At 45.5% G+C, this 16,069-nt stretch overlaps 1 protein-coding gene across 1 annotated transcript in view; it reads right to left on the minus strand.

Annotated features, from left to right (window-relative positions):
* NUP210 (nucleoporin 210) overlaps window positions 1-16,069 on the minus strand; it is a 49,842-nt gene that overhangs the window by 1,529 nt on the left and 32,244 nt on the right. The window contains exons 23-39 of the mRNA XM_063164365.1: window positions 15,611-15,746; window positions 15,240-15,302; window positions 14,139-14,318; window positions 12,684-12,764; window positions 12,322-12,453; window positions 11,993-12,151; window positions 11,387-11,478; window positions 10,568-10,742; window positions 7,715-7,890; window positions 6,539-6,756; window positions 5,872-6,008; window positions 5,030-5,153; window positions 3,998-4,144; window positions 1,998-2,248; window positions 1,148-1,367; window positions 918-1,013; window positions 712-792 (exon numbers count right to left, since the gene is read on the minus strand). Of these exons, the coding sequence (XP_063020435.1) occupies window positions 712-792; window positions 918-1,013; window positions 1,148-1,367; window positions 1,998-2,248; window positions 3,998-4,144; window positions 5,030-5,153; window positions 5,872-6,008; window positions 6,539-6,756; window positions 7,715-7,890; window positions 10,568-10,742; window positions 11,387-11,478; window positions 11,993-12,151; window positions 12,322-12,453; window positions 12,684-12,764; window positions 14,139-14,318; window positions 15,240-15,302; window positions 15,611-15,746 (2,468 nt within the window). The remainder of the gene's footprint in view (window positions 1-711; window positions 793-917; window positions 1,014-1,147; window positions 1,368-1,997; window positions 2,249-3,997; window positions 4,145-5,029; window positions 5,154-5,871; window positions 6,009-6,538; window positions 6,757-7,714; window positions 7,891-10,567; window positions 10,743-11,386; window positions 11,479-11,992; window positions 12,152-12,321; window positions 12,454-12,683; window positions 12,765-14,138; window positions 14,319-15,239; window positions 15,303-15,610; window positions 15,747-16,069) is intronic.

Consider the following 16,069-nt stretch of genomic DNA (forward strand, 5'->3'; position numbering starts at 1 on the left):
CAGGAACAAAATGTAAACAATGGTTATCTGCTGCTGTGGAATGCAACAGGTGCATCTGGGATTGGTCTCATGGGGTTGTTTCTAATTAATGGCCAATCACAGTCAGCTGGCTTGGACAGAGAGCCGAGCCACAAACCTTTGTTATCATTCTTTCTTTTTCTATTCTTAGCTAGCCTTCTGATGAAATAGTTTCTTCTATTCTTTTAGTATAGTTTTAATATAATATATATCACAAAATAATAAATCAAGCCTTCTGAAACATGGAGTCAGATCCTCATCTCTTCCCTCATCCTCAGACCCCTGTGAACACCATCACAATAAACAACTGCTCTTGCTCATCTGCTGAACACTGGCAATGAACCTGATGATCCATGCCAAGTGAAATCAGCCCTGCAGCTCAGTGCCTCTTGAAAAGTTATCCTGCAAGTATCCAAAGTTTGTGGCTCCTCCTGTTCAGGACTCAAGTCTGAGGGGAGCACAAACATTTCCCCTCAGCAAGTGACACTCACTTGAATTTGCCTTATTTTATCTGAATCACCAGGCACTTGTGTTTACAACCAGGCCTGCAGCTCACTGTAACTTTAACACATCAGCAAGTATGTGAATTATTTTTCATTGCCACTCCTGATTACAGACCTTCCTACATTCAATTCCAGTGCAATTGCCAGACTAATCAATGAATTCACTTCTAACTGGGTGACAGCTGCTTACTGTTAGGGGTGTGCTGAAGAATTGTCCTTGGGTGGAACACTGGCTGATTGTGCTGCTCATTCGAGAAAAATGCATGGTAGGCTGCAAGACAGTTGAAAAACAAACCAAAATAATTTCACATGGCAATTATTCCTTTTTATCTTACAGCTAACATGCTGTAAGAAGGTATAGAAAAAAGATTATTGTGCAATCTTTCCTTCTCTTACCTATGATCATAACAGCTGTCCCGGCTAGGAGTGCAAAAAGTGTGAAGATCATCACCTGGTAAGATTCAACAAACTGCTGGAAGAGAGTGGCTTCATCTGCAGAATTGATCAAGAGGAGGCAATATTGAGTTAAAAGGAGTATCTTCTCCAATCTGCTTTAAGAGTTAACCTCATAAACATCAGAGAAGCTAAAGGTTTCTTTGGCATGCAGAGTGCAGAGCCAAACTTACATCTGATGGGTGCAGTGGTTCTGTCAGTCAGGTAGATCACTGTCACTGGGATGGTGATGGACTGGTCTGTCATGGGACTGGAGACAGTCAGAGTGGTGGTCAGGGAGCCCTGGCTGGGAACTCTGGGATCAGCCAGGCTCACAGTGTACACCACGTAACTGGGCAGCCCATAGGACTTCTCCTTCTCCAGCACCTTCACTGCTGGGGACTCGCATTTCACCTGCACAGGGAACATCCAGCCTGGAACAGACTGCTGGCACAGCACAGCCCAGCTCCCCTTCCAGGGCAGCTGCCACCAATGGGGGATTCCACAGAAACACTGAGCAATTCACGCCCCCAGAGGAGTCGGGTGCACCCTTACAGTGACACCTGCAGCATTTCCCCCTGCCCCTTCCACAGGTCTGGGCCAAACCCCACAGACCCTCAGTGGGCTGTGTGAGCTATGGGCACTCAGTCACACACATACTTGGGCCAAACTCCCCCTGCCACAGGGGTCAAGCAGGTTTTTGCTTCCTGACCCATGAGCTGGCTCTCACGTGCCAGGCTGCAGGCCCAGGTGAGCCTGACACACCTGTAATACCCCAAGAACCAGGGCCAGGCTGCATGGGCCCCTGAGCAACACAGTGACTGAGTGGCATCCCACAGCAATGCACTGAAACAGGATGAGCTTTAGGGTCCCTGCCAACCCAAACCATTCTGGGATCCTGGAAAAGTGAAAACTGAGGAAGAATCATCATTCCAAGATGAGCATTTCCAAATCATCTCAGGAACAAATCTTGACACGGCCAAGATGGCAGGGAGTGCCTTGCCTGTGGCAGCTCAGAATGCTTTCAGCTGGGAGCACACTCACCTCCAGGCTGTCCAGGATCTCACTGGCACCAAAGACTTTCAGCACGGAGCTCGTGTCCTGGTTGCTGAGCAGCATCTCGGCCTGGTCAGCGTAGAACCAGCGGTTGAAGGGCAGCTCGGCGCCCAGCTGCTGCCCCGGCCCCGCGCGGCCCCGCAGCGCCGCCGTCACCCGCAGAGCGGCCCTGCCCCTGCTCAGGTGCTTCAGCTGCTTGTCACTGAGGCTGTGCATCCTGATGGAGCACGTGTAGTGTCCTGCAGGAACGAGACAGCTGCGGCTGCTAGCTGCTCACCTGTGAGGGCTTTTCTCCATGCACAGGGAGATTGCTGGGACATCTTTGGAGAAAAGCCAGGAAAGGTGGCAAAGCTCAACCAGCAGTGATGAGGAGAGCACAGATGGATTGGGACAGTGGGGCTGTGGAGTCAAACATCACAACCCCAGCACAACTACAGAATTGTTCCTTGTCCCAAACTGAACATCATGAAAACAACCACTATGCTGGTAAATTCCAGTCACATTTTATTCTAATATGTCACTGAGACTCTGTCACAGACAACTTTTATGAAAAATCCTGTCCTTAGGACTTTTCCTCCTGAGAAGCTGAGAGGCCTCAGGAACAAAATGTAAACATTGATTATCTGCTGCTGTGGAATGCAACAGGTGCATCTGTGATTGGTCTCATGTGGTTGTTTCTAATTAATGGCCAATCACAGTCAGCTGGCTCAGACTGTCTGTCCAAGACAGCTGCCTTTGTTATCATTCCTTCTTTTTCTATTCTTAGCTAGCCTTCTGATGAAATCCTTTCTTCTATTCTTTTAGTACAGCTTTAATATAATATATATCATAAAATAATTAATCACGCCTTTTGAAACATGGAGACACATCCACATCTCTTCCCTCATCCTTGGACCCCTGTGAACACTGTCACAAGACTCAGTTCCACTTTGAACATAACACACTAACACTGAAAAGCTTTACTGAAAACAAGATTGAAAATCCTATTTCATATTCTTTTCAACTAGTGTTAAAATTTTAGCCACCTACCATCACCAAGTCTGTGAAGATGTAGTTTATTCATAAAAGCTCCTTCAAAATGTATATATCCACCATGTTTCTAGTCTCATAAGGGACCAATTAATCTGTTATTAGCAGTAGAGGTAGTAAAATCTTCCCAGAGAATGGAAGATAAAAAGCATCAGTAACAAGGAGAACTTGCCAGGTGCGTGTTTTCCCTTATTTTCTTCCCCTAGCTAAGTAACAGAGGTATATGCAGGGCAGGAAGGGGGTTTACACAACAGGTGCTGGGATGAATCTAACCAATAATTAATGTTCTTTACTTAGAGTCCATGGTGGTTTGGTGCTCTTCTAAATCAAGTTACACTTTCAAAACATTAACACATTTTATAGACTTGACAATTTTATTTCCACCTCCACAGTGTCTGGCAATTTCCCCATTTTAAGACCCAGATCATGATGATTTGGGAGTACATTCCACTTTTGGAATACTTGTCACCTGAGTGCTCCTTTGCTTCTTTTACTTCCTACAAAAACTCTGCAAAACATCAAGTGGGCTGCCAGTCACTTCTGGCTTTCTCTGCAAACCAACACAAGATTTTGTCACAGGCAGAAAACCCACTGAAACAAGAAGTGTCCATGTGAGCAACTCACTGAGGCCTGAGCTCCTACACAGCGAAGCCCAGAGGCTTCAGAAGGAAAGAGAGCAGGTTTATATTGGATGTTAAGAAAAAATCCTTCCCTGTGAGGGTGGGCAGGCCCTGGCATAGGTGCCCAGAGCAGCTGTGGCTACCCCTGGATCCCTGGCAGTGCCCAAGGCCAGGCTGGAGCAGCCTGGGACAGTGCAAAGTGTCCCTAACCATGGCAGGGGTGGCTCTGGATGGGCTTTGAGGTCCCTCCAACCCAAGCCACGATGCTGGGATTCTGTGGAATCTGCTGGACCAAAGAGCTTGTGTTGGTCTGCAGCGTGGCATCTTGTCACATCTTACCTGAAACAGCATCAAACCCAGGCTCTGCCACAAAAATATCCTGTGCTGGGAAGTCAAAGGCATCACTGTTGAAATCGAGATGGCAACTGATAATGGACTGGGGCTGTAACTCAGCAATGGCTTCAGTCTGAGCAGGTGAACACTCCCCTAGGAGGAAGGAAACAATCTCTGATTAATTACAAAATAAAATTGTAACTAATTAAGTTGAATTAATTAAAAGCAAAATCATGACTTGAAGCATTGGGTTATTCTACCACCTTCTGAAATAGTTTCACAAGTTTAAGAGAATCTTAAAATCACTGGAAATCACAGACAGCTGCCCTTGCTCAGGGTTTAATCCCAAAGAGACAGCAATGAAAATTTTATATGTTGTGGGATTTTCTTGACAGGAATAATTTATTTACAGGAAAGAATAAGCTGCAGAAAATTTTCTGTTCAGATGTCTCTTGAATAATTTATATGATCCTAGAAGCCTTGAGTTAGATTTTAGTATCTGGTGAGATGATTTTTTGGTAGGCTAATAATTTACACATGGCAAAATAAAATACTATTGGAAGAAGTGCTAATTGTTAAGCTAGAAGCCAAAAGGATCCATAATCACACAAAATACAGCACATTAAATAGAGGACACAATATGATGCTTAATCTTTGTATTGATTCTAACTGGTGGTAAGTTCTGTGAAGATTTAAGGATGGTAACTAAGAAAATCTAACAACTCCAAGAAGGCAACTGCAATTAAACATATAAGCAATTAGCTGATTGCCCATTAACTGTTGTTGTTATGATCAAAATTGGTGCCTCTATTGAAATCTACTGGTTTTGTTAGTTGTGAAATATTAATGGTGCTGCAGAACACCTTCCAAATTCTGTCCCATGGCTCCGAGAGCTCCTGGGACTCCAGAAAGGCATTTGAGATTCCTGGGGATCATGTTACCCTTAAACAACAAACAAAAACCCCATAACACAAACCAAAGCATCATGAATCCACAAACACACAATAAACCATCAGCATAAGTATTTTTTAATCATACCTTTCAAATTTTTGTTTGTTTCTCCAATTAAAACTATGACTTTTGAGGCTGCTGCTCCCTGCAAGCTTGCCTGCATGCCACTGACATGCATTGCTGTGGTCCTCTGAGGTGCATTAATCAAGATCTGAAAAAAGGATGAAGCACATGGTTACCAAAAACTGCTTCAACAAATAAAAATTAAGGCAAAACCAGACTGGATTGGTTGTGAAAGACTCCGCCAGGTGATGTTTTTCTTTGAAATCCCACATTTCTCTAATATTAGAAACTGTCTTTCCAAGCAATTTAAGCTAGCAAAAACATTTTGTCTCCCTACCCAACCCCCAGAAGTTAATATGCATAAAGCTCTATGGCTAAATTTAATTTAAAAAGAAAGTCTAGTGCTTATGCTGGCTGATGGAGTGGATTGTGTCAACAGTACGATTGCATTACAGACAAACAAAATAATTTAATGGAGTATTTCTGATCAGTGATGCATGGCACATCACTTGAGCAAGTTCTTGCTGGCAACTCATCCTGCAGTGAAGCTTCATTCTTAACAGCAGCCCTACTCAAAAACTGGTCAGCACCTGGAAACAGCTTAGCCAACAAGGGAATCAAAATGTTCAATATGAGAACAGTAGAGGTGAAAAATCAAAATGGCTATGCTACATTTTCCTCCTTAGCACAGATGTTTTAAAAAAAACATGATGTTTTTGGCCACATACCAAATAGTTCCCAACCATCTCTGCATTTCTAAAAGAACATTTCTAAATATTTATAACAAAATAAAATTCCACAGAATACAGTTTGGTGAGGTCCAGCCCAAACAAACCAATCTCAGCAGGAACAGAGCAGTGCCTCACCTCTCTGTAGGTTTTCAGTAACCCAGGGATCTCATAGTAGACAGTGGCCACCCCAGAGTCCCTCGCCAGGGCCACGCCAGTCTTGGGGTCCACGAGAAGAAGAGCACTTGAGGAGGAGCTCCACACACCTGGCAGGCCTGGAAAACACCACAGGGGCACTGCTCACACCCTGCTGCCAACTGCAGCCTTTCCTGGGCACTGGTGTCTGAGAGTGCCACTGCAGGCAGGGCACACCCTCCCAGTGCCCAGGAACCACTCTGGTGTCTGAGAGTGCCACTGCAGGCAGGGCACACCCTCCCAGTGCCCAGGAACCACTCTGGGGTCTGAGAGTGCCACTGCCCAGCAGCTATTCTGACACAAACCCAGTAATACCAACAATCAAACACAATGAGTGAAGGTAGGCCTGACTCAGCAGGAGTCCCACAGAACCAAGTCTTTTCAGCCAATGGAATAGAAATGTCTGAAGGGTGATGATGCTCAGGAATTCAAAACAAGAGATGTACTGCACGGTGCAATTAAAATTAGAGGAGTTGATCAAACCTATTTTTATCATTAACAGGAACAGTGACATTTGATTCTGAACAAACATGGTAAATGATGCATTTAGTTTTGCTGAGCCTGGTGTCCCATGGAATGGCTGCTAACCCACAGAGCTGAGGCCACTCACCTTCCTGGGCTGTCAGCAAGGTCCTGAGGCACAGGACATCGCCCACCACCACGTCTGGGAGCTCTGGGAAGATGGCATGCTGCACAGGCAGTGGGATGTAGTCTGCAGTGCCACTGTGCTCTGCATCCCACACCCTGAGCAGGGTCAGCCCCACGTTCACAGTCCTGACCACAAAGGTGTTGTTGGCAGCTCCCTTGGCGATCTGCACAAAGTCGTCTCTGCACACAAACACAAGTGCTGCTGCATCAAGGGGCCTGGCAATAGCACTGTCTCTACAACAGGAGAGCTAGCAAACCCTTCAGCTGGCTGATTGTTTTCAGGAACAGTCATCTGATAGAGTCCAGCAAAGTAAGGAAATGATAAAAATTATTTAGGTGCCGCTGAGGCAAATTACAGTTCTCAGTTCACCACGACACTGAGGAAATACCAAGATCGTAATTAAGCATGAAAACTACTTCTTAATTGTGAGAGTTGTAAGGCTTTAGAATGACATCATCTGTCTCTTTTCCCTTTTCTCAAGGGACTTAAGAAGCCAAAAAATTTGAACACCAATATGCAACTTCCCAGACATAATGCCATTGGATGGCCAGTTCTGGTATTCACCCAAATTCAGCAAGGCGCTCTGCAGAAAACAAACCATGTTCCAGTACAGCATTAGTGGTACTTTACTGAAGACCACAGGAGGCTGCTTCACAACATTTATTCTGTGAGGCAGAGAATAACATTTATTCTTTTGAGGCTTGTCCCTGCTGTGGGAAGGCTGCACAATCCTGTCTGAGGAGACAGCCCCTGACCCAGAACGTTCCTCACCTTACATAAGCCCTCAGTGAGTCAGTGGAACACAGCACTGGCAGAGGCAGATGCTGATGGATCAGTTGTTTCTCTGGGCCACTGCTGCATGCAGGGGGATGATTCAGAGTCACTCAGAGCAGAGCACAGCTCCTGCAGGCCCCACTGGGACCATGCTTATGATCTGGGCAGCTTTCCATGGCTAGGGAATATCGATTGCTAACTGCAACTCTCCTTCCTGCCACTGCCTCTGCAGAGACAAAATCCTTGCCTTGCTAATCCCAACCCAAGCTGCATGTTCACTTGATATCTCTGGAACCATCCTTGTTCTGTGTGTGTCTGGCCTTTCTTTGCTCTCTGTAATTACCCCCCATGACAGACACCCACCTGTTGGTGGCAAAGTTGAGCACAGCATTGTGTGCATGGAAAGTATCTCCAGAGTTATCATGGAAATGGACTGTAAATGTCAGTGTCACCCCCAGGGGCAGGGCCTGCAGTGCCTCTCTGTTCTGGGTCAGCAGAATGGGCCTCATGGAGATCCTGAGGTAGGAGATGGGGCAGACCTGGAAAAACATCAGCAGTGAGAAGCAAAGTTAAATTGCTTTTTATGATACTCCTGTAAAAATAATCTAAAAGAGTTCTTTTTATGTAAATATCCAGAGCTGCCTTTTTGAGCCATTTGCATTTAGCCACATGCCAGGACTGACACTGCAGCTGTTGTTACCAGTATCTCCATTCCACAGCCTCAGACTCTGTCTAGTCCAGCCCCCACTCCAGCTGGGTTACCCAGGGCCAGGACCATGTGCAGGAGCTCCTGCACATCTCAGATGGAGACTCTACAGCCTCCTGCACTCTGTGCTCAACAGCCACCCCAGCAAAAAGTGCTGTCCCATGTTCAGACTGTGTTTCCTGTGTGCTCCCCTTGCCCTGCCATGGCTGAGAAAAGCCTGGCTCTCTCTGCTTTGTACCCTCACAGCTGGTATTTCTTAGCCCTTTTTTCCTAGTACCACTGGGAACTGAAACAAGCAATAATCATGTAGGAACATACATCACACACACACTTCAGAGAACACATTATCATCCTATCAATTCAAACTGTTCAGAAGTGGCCCCATCTCCTCTCTCCCAATAACTCCTGAAATAAAAGGTGCAATTCATTGCCCAGCTATTAGAAGGGCCCCTGACAATGCATGAATGAGGGGATGGAACAGTCACTGCTGCCCAGCTCCCCTGCAGCAGGTGAGAGAGCCAAGCTGTTCCAGGCAGAGCTGGCAGCTGACAAACCCTGGGGGCTCAGCAGGCTCAGCTGCTTCCCTCAGTGCCTCTCCTCAGCCAAGACACAAGTTGGGAACTGCTCTGAACTCCTCAGGAGAGGCTGCTCCATTAACCATATGTGCACACCCCCACATTTCTGCACTAACACTCCAGTCAAAAAAGGCTTTCTGAAGACAAAGACTTGACAACCCAATATTTTGGCTTTTAAACAGCATATTACTATTCTTGATTAACTTACCTAGGTTAACGAGCAAAATTACCCAACAAAAATAATTACATCTGCTCTTTTTGTTACAGCTGTTGGAAAATAAATAATAGAAGGGCAGAGGAAGCAAAACCCCACAAGTATATAGAAAAAACTATTTTAAAAGAAGGCCTCAAGCTTATCTTGTAGAAAAATCCCTTTATTTTCCTGACCTAAGAGGCTCAGCTAAAACGTAAAACTCTGCAATCTGAAAATGTACATGTCAGAACTTAAAAAGGAAAGGACAAATTTGGCCTCCAGCAAAATACATCTTTGGTGAATCCAAAAAAGAAAAAAAATGAAAAAAAAAAAAGTGGCTGTAACATCAGTATATGCCACTGTCTGCTCCACGGGCTGGTTTCATCAGTTAAAACCTCTGTGCATACAGATCTCTGCCCAACAAGCTGTGGTTACCAGCCAACAAAAACCCCATTTCCCTGACAGATTATCAAGCTTGCTTTACTTTAAAATCTCAGCAACTATCCCACAAGGGACAACTGCTAAATTTAATATTGATGAAAACAGCCTTTTACTGTTAAAGCATCTCAGGTTTTGATGTATTTTTTTTTTTTAATTCAAGAAAAAATAAAATAAAATAGTGAGTGCAGCAGGTCCAGGCAAGTGCTGAGCTTGGTCCCAGGCTAAGCTCACTGTCACTCCCTCTTCCCCCAGACTCCCTGGCTTATGTAAGAGCCCTTCTCTGAGCCAAGTTCAAGGGCTCAGTGTTAAGTGATGCTGCTGCAGCAGTTTGGTTCTTAATTGTGTACACTTGTACACAGACAACACCAGATCTTATGAAAGAAGGACAAAGTGAAGGAGAGAGCTTTGCCTTAGAATGACACAACAGATTCAAGCTCATCTCCAGCTCAGTCACAAGCTCTCTGACATGACCTTTGGCAGAACCTCTCAAGCTCTCTCAGCTCTTCAGCCATAAGATGAACTGTGTTACCTCACGAGGTTAAAAATATCATTTCCATAAAGGCACTACAGTTGTAGTAAGTACAGGAAAAATGAGCTGTACAAGGTGCTGAACTGAGTTCTACTACAGAGAGCTCTGTTTCACCATCCTGTGTACAGGACAAACTCACACAGGGGGATCTGACTTCAGTCCCACTGGGTGCTGGCCAAATGGCATTTGAGCCACCCCAAACTCATCAGACATCTTTCACTTGCCAAAGGGAAGAAACAAGGTCACCAGTAACAGAGCTGGAGAATTCACTGCCACCACCCCACAGCAGGGGTGGTGGCAGTGACACTGGGCCCCCATTTCTTGTTTCATTCCCCACCCAGGAGGACAAATCCACACCCTGTCCTACAGGAAAAGCTGAACACCATGGAAAATACCAAAATTCAAATTAAAAAATCCACCAAGCCCCTTCACAGTGATTACAGGAGTTAAACTTAAAAATAACTTAAAGCACACAATTGTACATTTTTCTCCTTTAGCTGGGACAGTGGGAAGATGCTGACAGTAAAAAGGGATAGGAGGAAGGGGAGCAGTGGCTCATGCTGCCAGATACAGGAAGTTCTTGGCTCAAGGATTTTTTGAACAGAGATGATGGGCTTACATTCCCTGGTGTCCCATGGTTCAAAGCTCAGAACTGTTCATTCCTACACTGCTCATTTCTCAGATGTGAAGTTCAAGAAGTGCAGCCAACAATCTCTGTTGCAGTAGTGAAGAGGTACTTGAGGAAAGTGCAAAGGAAGGGAGCTGACAGTACCTTCACAGCAGCTATGATGGTCTGGTTGATGCCAAACAACTCCTGGGAAACCACTTCAATGGTCGAGGATCCAATGGCAGAGCCAGAGACAAGGAATCCTCTCTCATCAATTTTCACTACAGGGACTTTGTCTGGCCCATCCAGGACACGGTAACTCAGGGAGGCCACCCGGTCCCTGAAGTAAAACAAAAGCAAGGAACCCCTTAAATGTGTAAAACCGTAGTTAGGGTCTCTTCCAATACAAACCATTCTGTGATTCCATGAAACTATGGTATGGGCTCCCTCCCCCTAAAATGTAAATGTCTCTAAAGCTTTGCCCTCAGTGTGTGTCCTGCTGTGTCTATCTGACCATTATTATGCTGGGAAAACTACATTTCAAGCCTGGTATGAGTCTAAAATGTCAGTCTTTGAAAACAGATTATGTAAAAAGAATTTCTTATTTGGAAATGGCATTTTAATCTGAAAATCCAGCCATAACCTCTGTGTGCAAAACACACAGAATTATATTCCACAAAGCCTCAATCACCCATCAAAACCTCTACAGGAAGCAGGCAGCAGGATACAGCTTTAACTGGCTCAGCTGCTTTTAAAAAAAGGATCTGAAAGTTCCCAATATTGAATGAATTTTCCAGCTACAATCTAATACAAGATTTGACAAAGCCCAAGAGAACAGTAAGATACCATGAGCCAGCAGGGAAGCTGTGCATTAAATGGATGAACAGTGTTACTGAGAGACTGAAACAGCTCCCTTAAACCCAACTGCCCTCCAGTTTGGATAAAGGGATGACACAAGCCACAGTATGGAAACTGAGCACTGACCTGTTGGTCAGAAGTTTAATGAAGGAATTTGGTGACATGAGGATCTGCTCTGCTTCTGCCTCTGGAGTGATTAGATGAAGTTTTTCAAACACCTGGAAAATAAGAGGCATTTTGGCCCACTGTTGTGTGCAGACAGTAATTTACTTAATTTATTTCATCTTCAAAACAACCAAACACGAACAGAGCTGTAACATTCTTTCTTCTCTTGTATAATATATATGGTAAAACAAGACCACTGGACATGAATATTTGAGAATAGGAGAGCCAGTATCTTCTACAAGTTATTCTGAGAGTATTTATTTCCAGGGCTATGGCTAAACTGGACTGTAGTAAGTTCAGGAATTTTCTTCAGCATGAAAACAGAAGATTTCTCATGGGAAAAGGTGTTGGGAGCCCCATATTCACCTGAGTTACTTTAGATCCCCTGCTCCCATGAGCCCATGAACTGAATGAGCCCCAATGAGGAACATTATACAAACAAGAGTAACCACTCAAACCAAAGCTGGAGCTACTCCTGCATTTCAAATTCCTGACTTCAAAGACAGATACTTCAGTCCAGTTCTGAAGCAGACACTTCAACATGAACTGTGTAGAAAACCATCCTACCTGAATCTGGATTTCATCGGACAGTTCTCTTGCCATGTTGTGGAACTGGTTGGCTGCAGCATCCAGGACCTTCACTACAACTTTCAGGCCTGTTCTTCCCTTCACTCTGCCATAAACATCCACTGCAAAGTTGTAGTTGGCAGGAAGCTGAAAAGCAGCCTTGGACAGGAGAAAGGGATTAAAGTTGGACTCATGGAAAGCCCAGACATTGGCACCCAGGTGCTGACAACTGATCCTGGGTTTTGAGGCAGAGGAGGCAGCAATATTCCCTGCATTGCCCTGATGTGGCCCTTTCCTTTGCCCAAGCTGCACATGCACACACACTTTACCTCACTGTGCCTTGTCCTGACATCCAGAGTGTCCCTCTTGGTGACAGACCAGTGGAAGGTTAACCCTGGCACAGCATTGCCAAAGGAGAACGGAGTCTGAGTGCTGGTGATGCCCATGACATAAACTGGCATCTGGAAAGAGAGAAACCAGCCTGCTTAGCTAATGCCAGCACGCAAACCAAACACCTGCCCACAGCAGAGAGAATTACATTTAAAATTCACTGATCAAGGGATGGGGTCTCTGATGAAGAAGATGGTTCCTCCCAGAGCTGCAGTGCTGTCAGCACACAGTGTGACAGCAATGAGCACAAGCTGCAGTTCCAACACATGAATGGACAAAAGCCAATCCCAAACCAGCTCACCTGAGTACCAGCTTTCATTCGTGTGATGGGTGCCCGAATTCTCACAGCTGTCAGCTGCACCACCTCAACTTCCACCTTGTCCTGGCAAGGAGGAAGGGAAGACACTGTAAGCACTTGTCAAACAGAAACCAGATTTCCCTTTCAAGCTCTATAGCCACTATTTTGCCATTATCTAATCACTGCTGCTGTGTGATTAGCATGACTTGTCAGAGGAAATACAGATGGACAAATTCAGTAGGATTGTAAAAAACTAAAAAGGATTAAATTTTGATTGATAACCATTTAAAAATGCTCCCTAAATTGAAAAGGAATTCTGCACAAAATTACTGATGACATGAATGATGGAACTGAAAGGTGAGAGACAGCAGCAGACAAGATCACAGGGAGAGGAAGAAGAAGAGGGATGAAGAAACCCAGGGGTAAGACATGGAGAGGAGTTAGAATGAAATGAGGATTATAGAGCACTAAATGGGCCAACTGAGAATAAAAGAATGATGTTTGACTCTGATATCTCCTCTGCATGTATCCAGGCATTCCTGATAGATTTTATTCCTGCTATATACTGGGGAGGAAAGGTCAGACCTGGACCTCACTGAGCAGCAGATTGACCTTTCAAGTTCACTTTGCCTCCTGTCACACCATTAGGGCAGACTGCTGTTCATACATTAAAAAGCAGAGATTTCTTGATATTTTATTTTTTAAAAAACTCACTTTGTGTCTTCCTGGACTGTGCTGACACCTTTCAAGCAGCAGAGCTTTGTGGTTCACAGCAGCTGTGCTGCCCTGAGCTCAAAGGACGAAGTCATAAGATCTGGCCCAAGTTCTGCTGCTCTGAGTCTCATGCAAGTCCCAGGGCCTTGTGCTCCCTTGCAGGCCTGCCCACCTCCCCCACACTCAGCTGCAGGAAAACCTAAGGACACAGATTCTGAGGGAATATCAGGGATTTACTGCTTGCACCTCACACAGATGGGCTCAGACCACAACAAGGGGTGACAGTGTTCTATACAGGCTGCTGCAGCTTAGGAGGCAATGGGTGGTTTTTTTTCAGCAACAGCTGCCTTCTGGATCCTCCTGATCTAAAAGGGCATGGAGACAAGGACAACCTTCTGCTGTGCTGGAAAGGCTTCTCTAGATGGGCTTTTCTGGATGCACTAACCAATCCTGAACCTCACCAATCCTGAAGATACCAGACTGGTCAAAAAGCCCCCCTGGTTACCTGTGAGACTCTGCTTTAAGGCACAGCAAGATTTAACCTGTATGTTCAAAGTACCACTGTGCCAATGCCTGTGTAGCTCACAGGCCAAGGAGGAGGAACTCTTGAGTTGTCATCTTCAGGAAACAAGAGAAGTGCACGAGGTAACATTGCTCATGCAGAAAGACTCAGTGTCCCCTTTCAGGGCCAAAGCCATGAGTCAGAGAGCTCCTGTCAGCCCCCAAGAGCACCACAAACATTACCTGGGACACGGCCACAAGCTTCTCTGTCTCTGCATCAACAGCCTGCAGCACTCCTGTCACCACCCCAGTGCCAGTGGCCACTGCTCTGACCAGCCCAGAGCTGTTCACTGCCGCAATGTGCTCGTTGTCAATGGAGAAAATGATGTTGGAGAGAGGCTGGGGGCCTCCCTCAGCAGTGATCTGTCAGAACAGCACACAGAACAGCACATGAACCCTTCAGACAGTTCTTCTGGTCACTACTACAGGGCACACCCTCCCTGCTCAGCACCACAGCGAGTTCAGTGCTGCCTGCACCTTCCCAGGACAGCTCCAGGACTATTGCCCCTGGTCCCAGCAGGATGTCAGCCTGGGGAATGCGTGAGCTGAGCACACAGGTGAACCCTGTGCCTCACAGAGCGCCACAGGCTGATGCCACCTCCCCTCCAGAAAGTGTCAGTAAGCTTTACCTTCCCTTCTCCTCAGCACCCTGGCGCAGAGCTCTGCTCTGTGTTTCAGTGTGCACAACAAGCCCACTATGCCTAACTTCATGGAGCTGGCAGATTTACTCATGCTGGGCTGGTGTTTAACACCAGAAAAGCTGACACTCAATTGACAAAAGCAAACACAAATCCTTTGATCCAGCAATAGAGCAAAACAGAAGCTGGCTCAACAATGACACTGTTCATGGAGTACTCATCACAGAAACACAATGGGTTGGGCTGGGAAGGACCTCAAAATTCATCTTGTTCCATGGGCAGGGACACCTTCCACTGTCCCAGGCTGCTCCAAGCCCTGTCCAGCCTGGCCTTGGGCACTGCCAGGGGTCCAGGGGCAGCCACAGCTGCTCTGGGCACCCTGTGCCAGGGCCTGCCCACCCTCACAGGCATCAAAGGCTTCCCAATATCCCATGTGACCCTGCCCTGCAGTGGGGTTGAAGCCACTCCCCTGTGTCCTGTCACTCCAGGCCGTTCCCATAGTCCCTCTCCACCAATCCTGTCAGTCCATTCAGTGTGAATGCAGATAAATGTCAAGTTGAGTATCTACTGCTGAAAATCCAGTCATGAAGATTCATTTTAGAACAGAAATTATAAAGTAAAGAAAATATGTAAGAAGATGGCTCACCTGAATCATGGCACCAATAATTAGGGTCACTTTCCTTGGCAGTAGTCTAAATGGGGCAAAGACCTAAAAAGAGAAACATGAATACCTGTGTTCAGGATCCTTCAGTCAGATAAATTATGCCACAAAACAGTACAAGTGCACAAGTGTACAACTGAGTCTTTAGTTGCTTAATCACAGTAAATTGAGCATGCAGAAATTTAACTCATCATCTACAGTTAAACAACACTGAAATCTCACTGGCATTAGGTCAGCTTCCAGACAGAATGAATTTTATGGCAAATTGATTACAATACTGTAACCATAATTTATGTATTCCTCTTCCATTGCAGCACAGACTTTCTTTATTGCATTTCTTATCTGAAATTATTTACTTCAATCTGCTGTGGAGCAGAGTTGATTCTGTGTCCTCTTCTGTCAGCCACAGCTGCCATCAGGCTCGTCTGCCCAATGGTCATGCCACACACCAGGAAAGCTGCAGTGTGCTCATCCAGAGCCTCCCTCAGGGGGCTGCAAAGAAATCCATCCAAGACATAATAAATCAGTGAGTAAATTGCAAATAGCAAAGCAAAGGACTCATTTAGTGCCCAGCAGTTTTACTAAGTGACTCTGTCTGAAGCAAAGTTAAGGAAATTATCACATTTCTACACATGATGGCTCTTTGCAACCAACCTGTGCTTTATTGTAACATCAAATACCTGAAATGAAAATGAAACAAGTAACAGACACAGTGAGTTTGGTAACATCAGATGGCCTTTGCACAGCACTCTTCACCTGACACTATTTGCCAAGTCACTGCTTCCAAGATGCACAATGCTTCATCAGTCTTCACA

The sequence above is a fragment of the Melospiza melodia genome, chromosome 10, assembly GCF_035770615.1.
Source record: "Melospiza melodia melodia isolate bMelMel2 chromosome 10, bMelMel2.pri, whole genome shotgun sequence".
In the NCBI taxonomy this organism is placed as follows: domain Eukaryota; kingdom Metazoa; phylum Chordata; class Aves; order Passeriformes; family Passerellidae; genus Melospiza; species Melospiza melodia.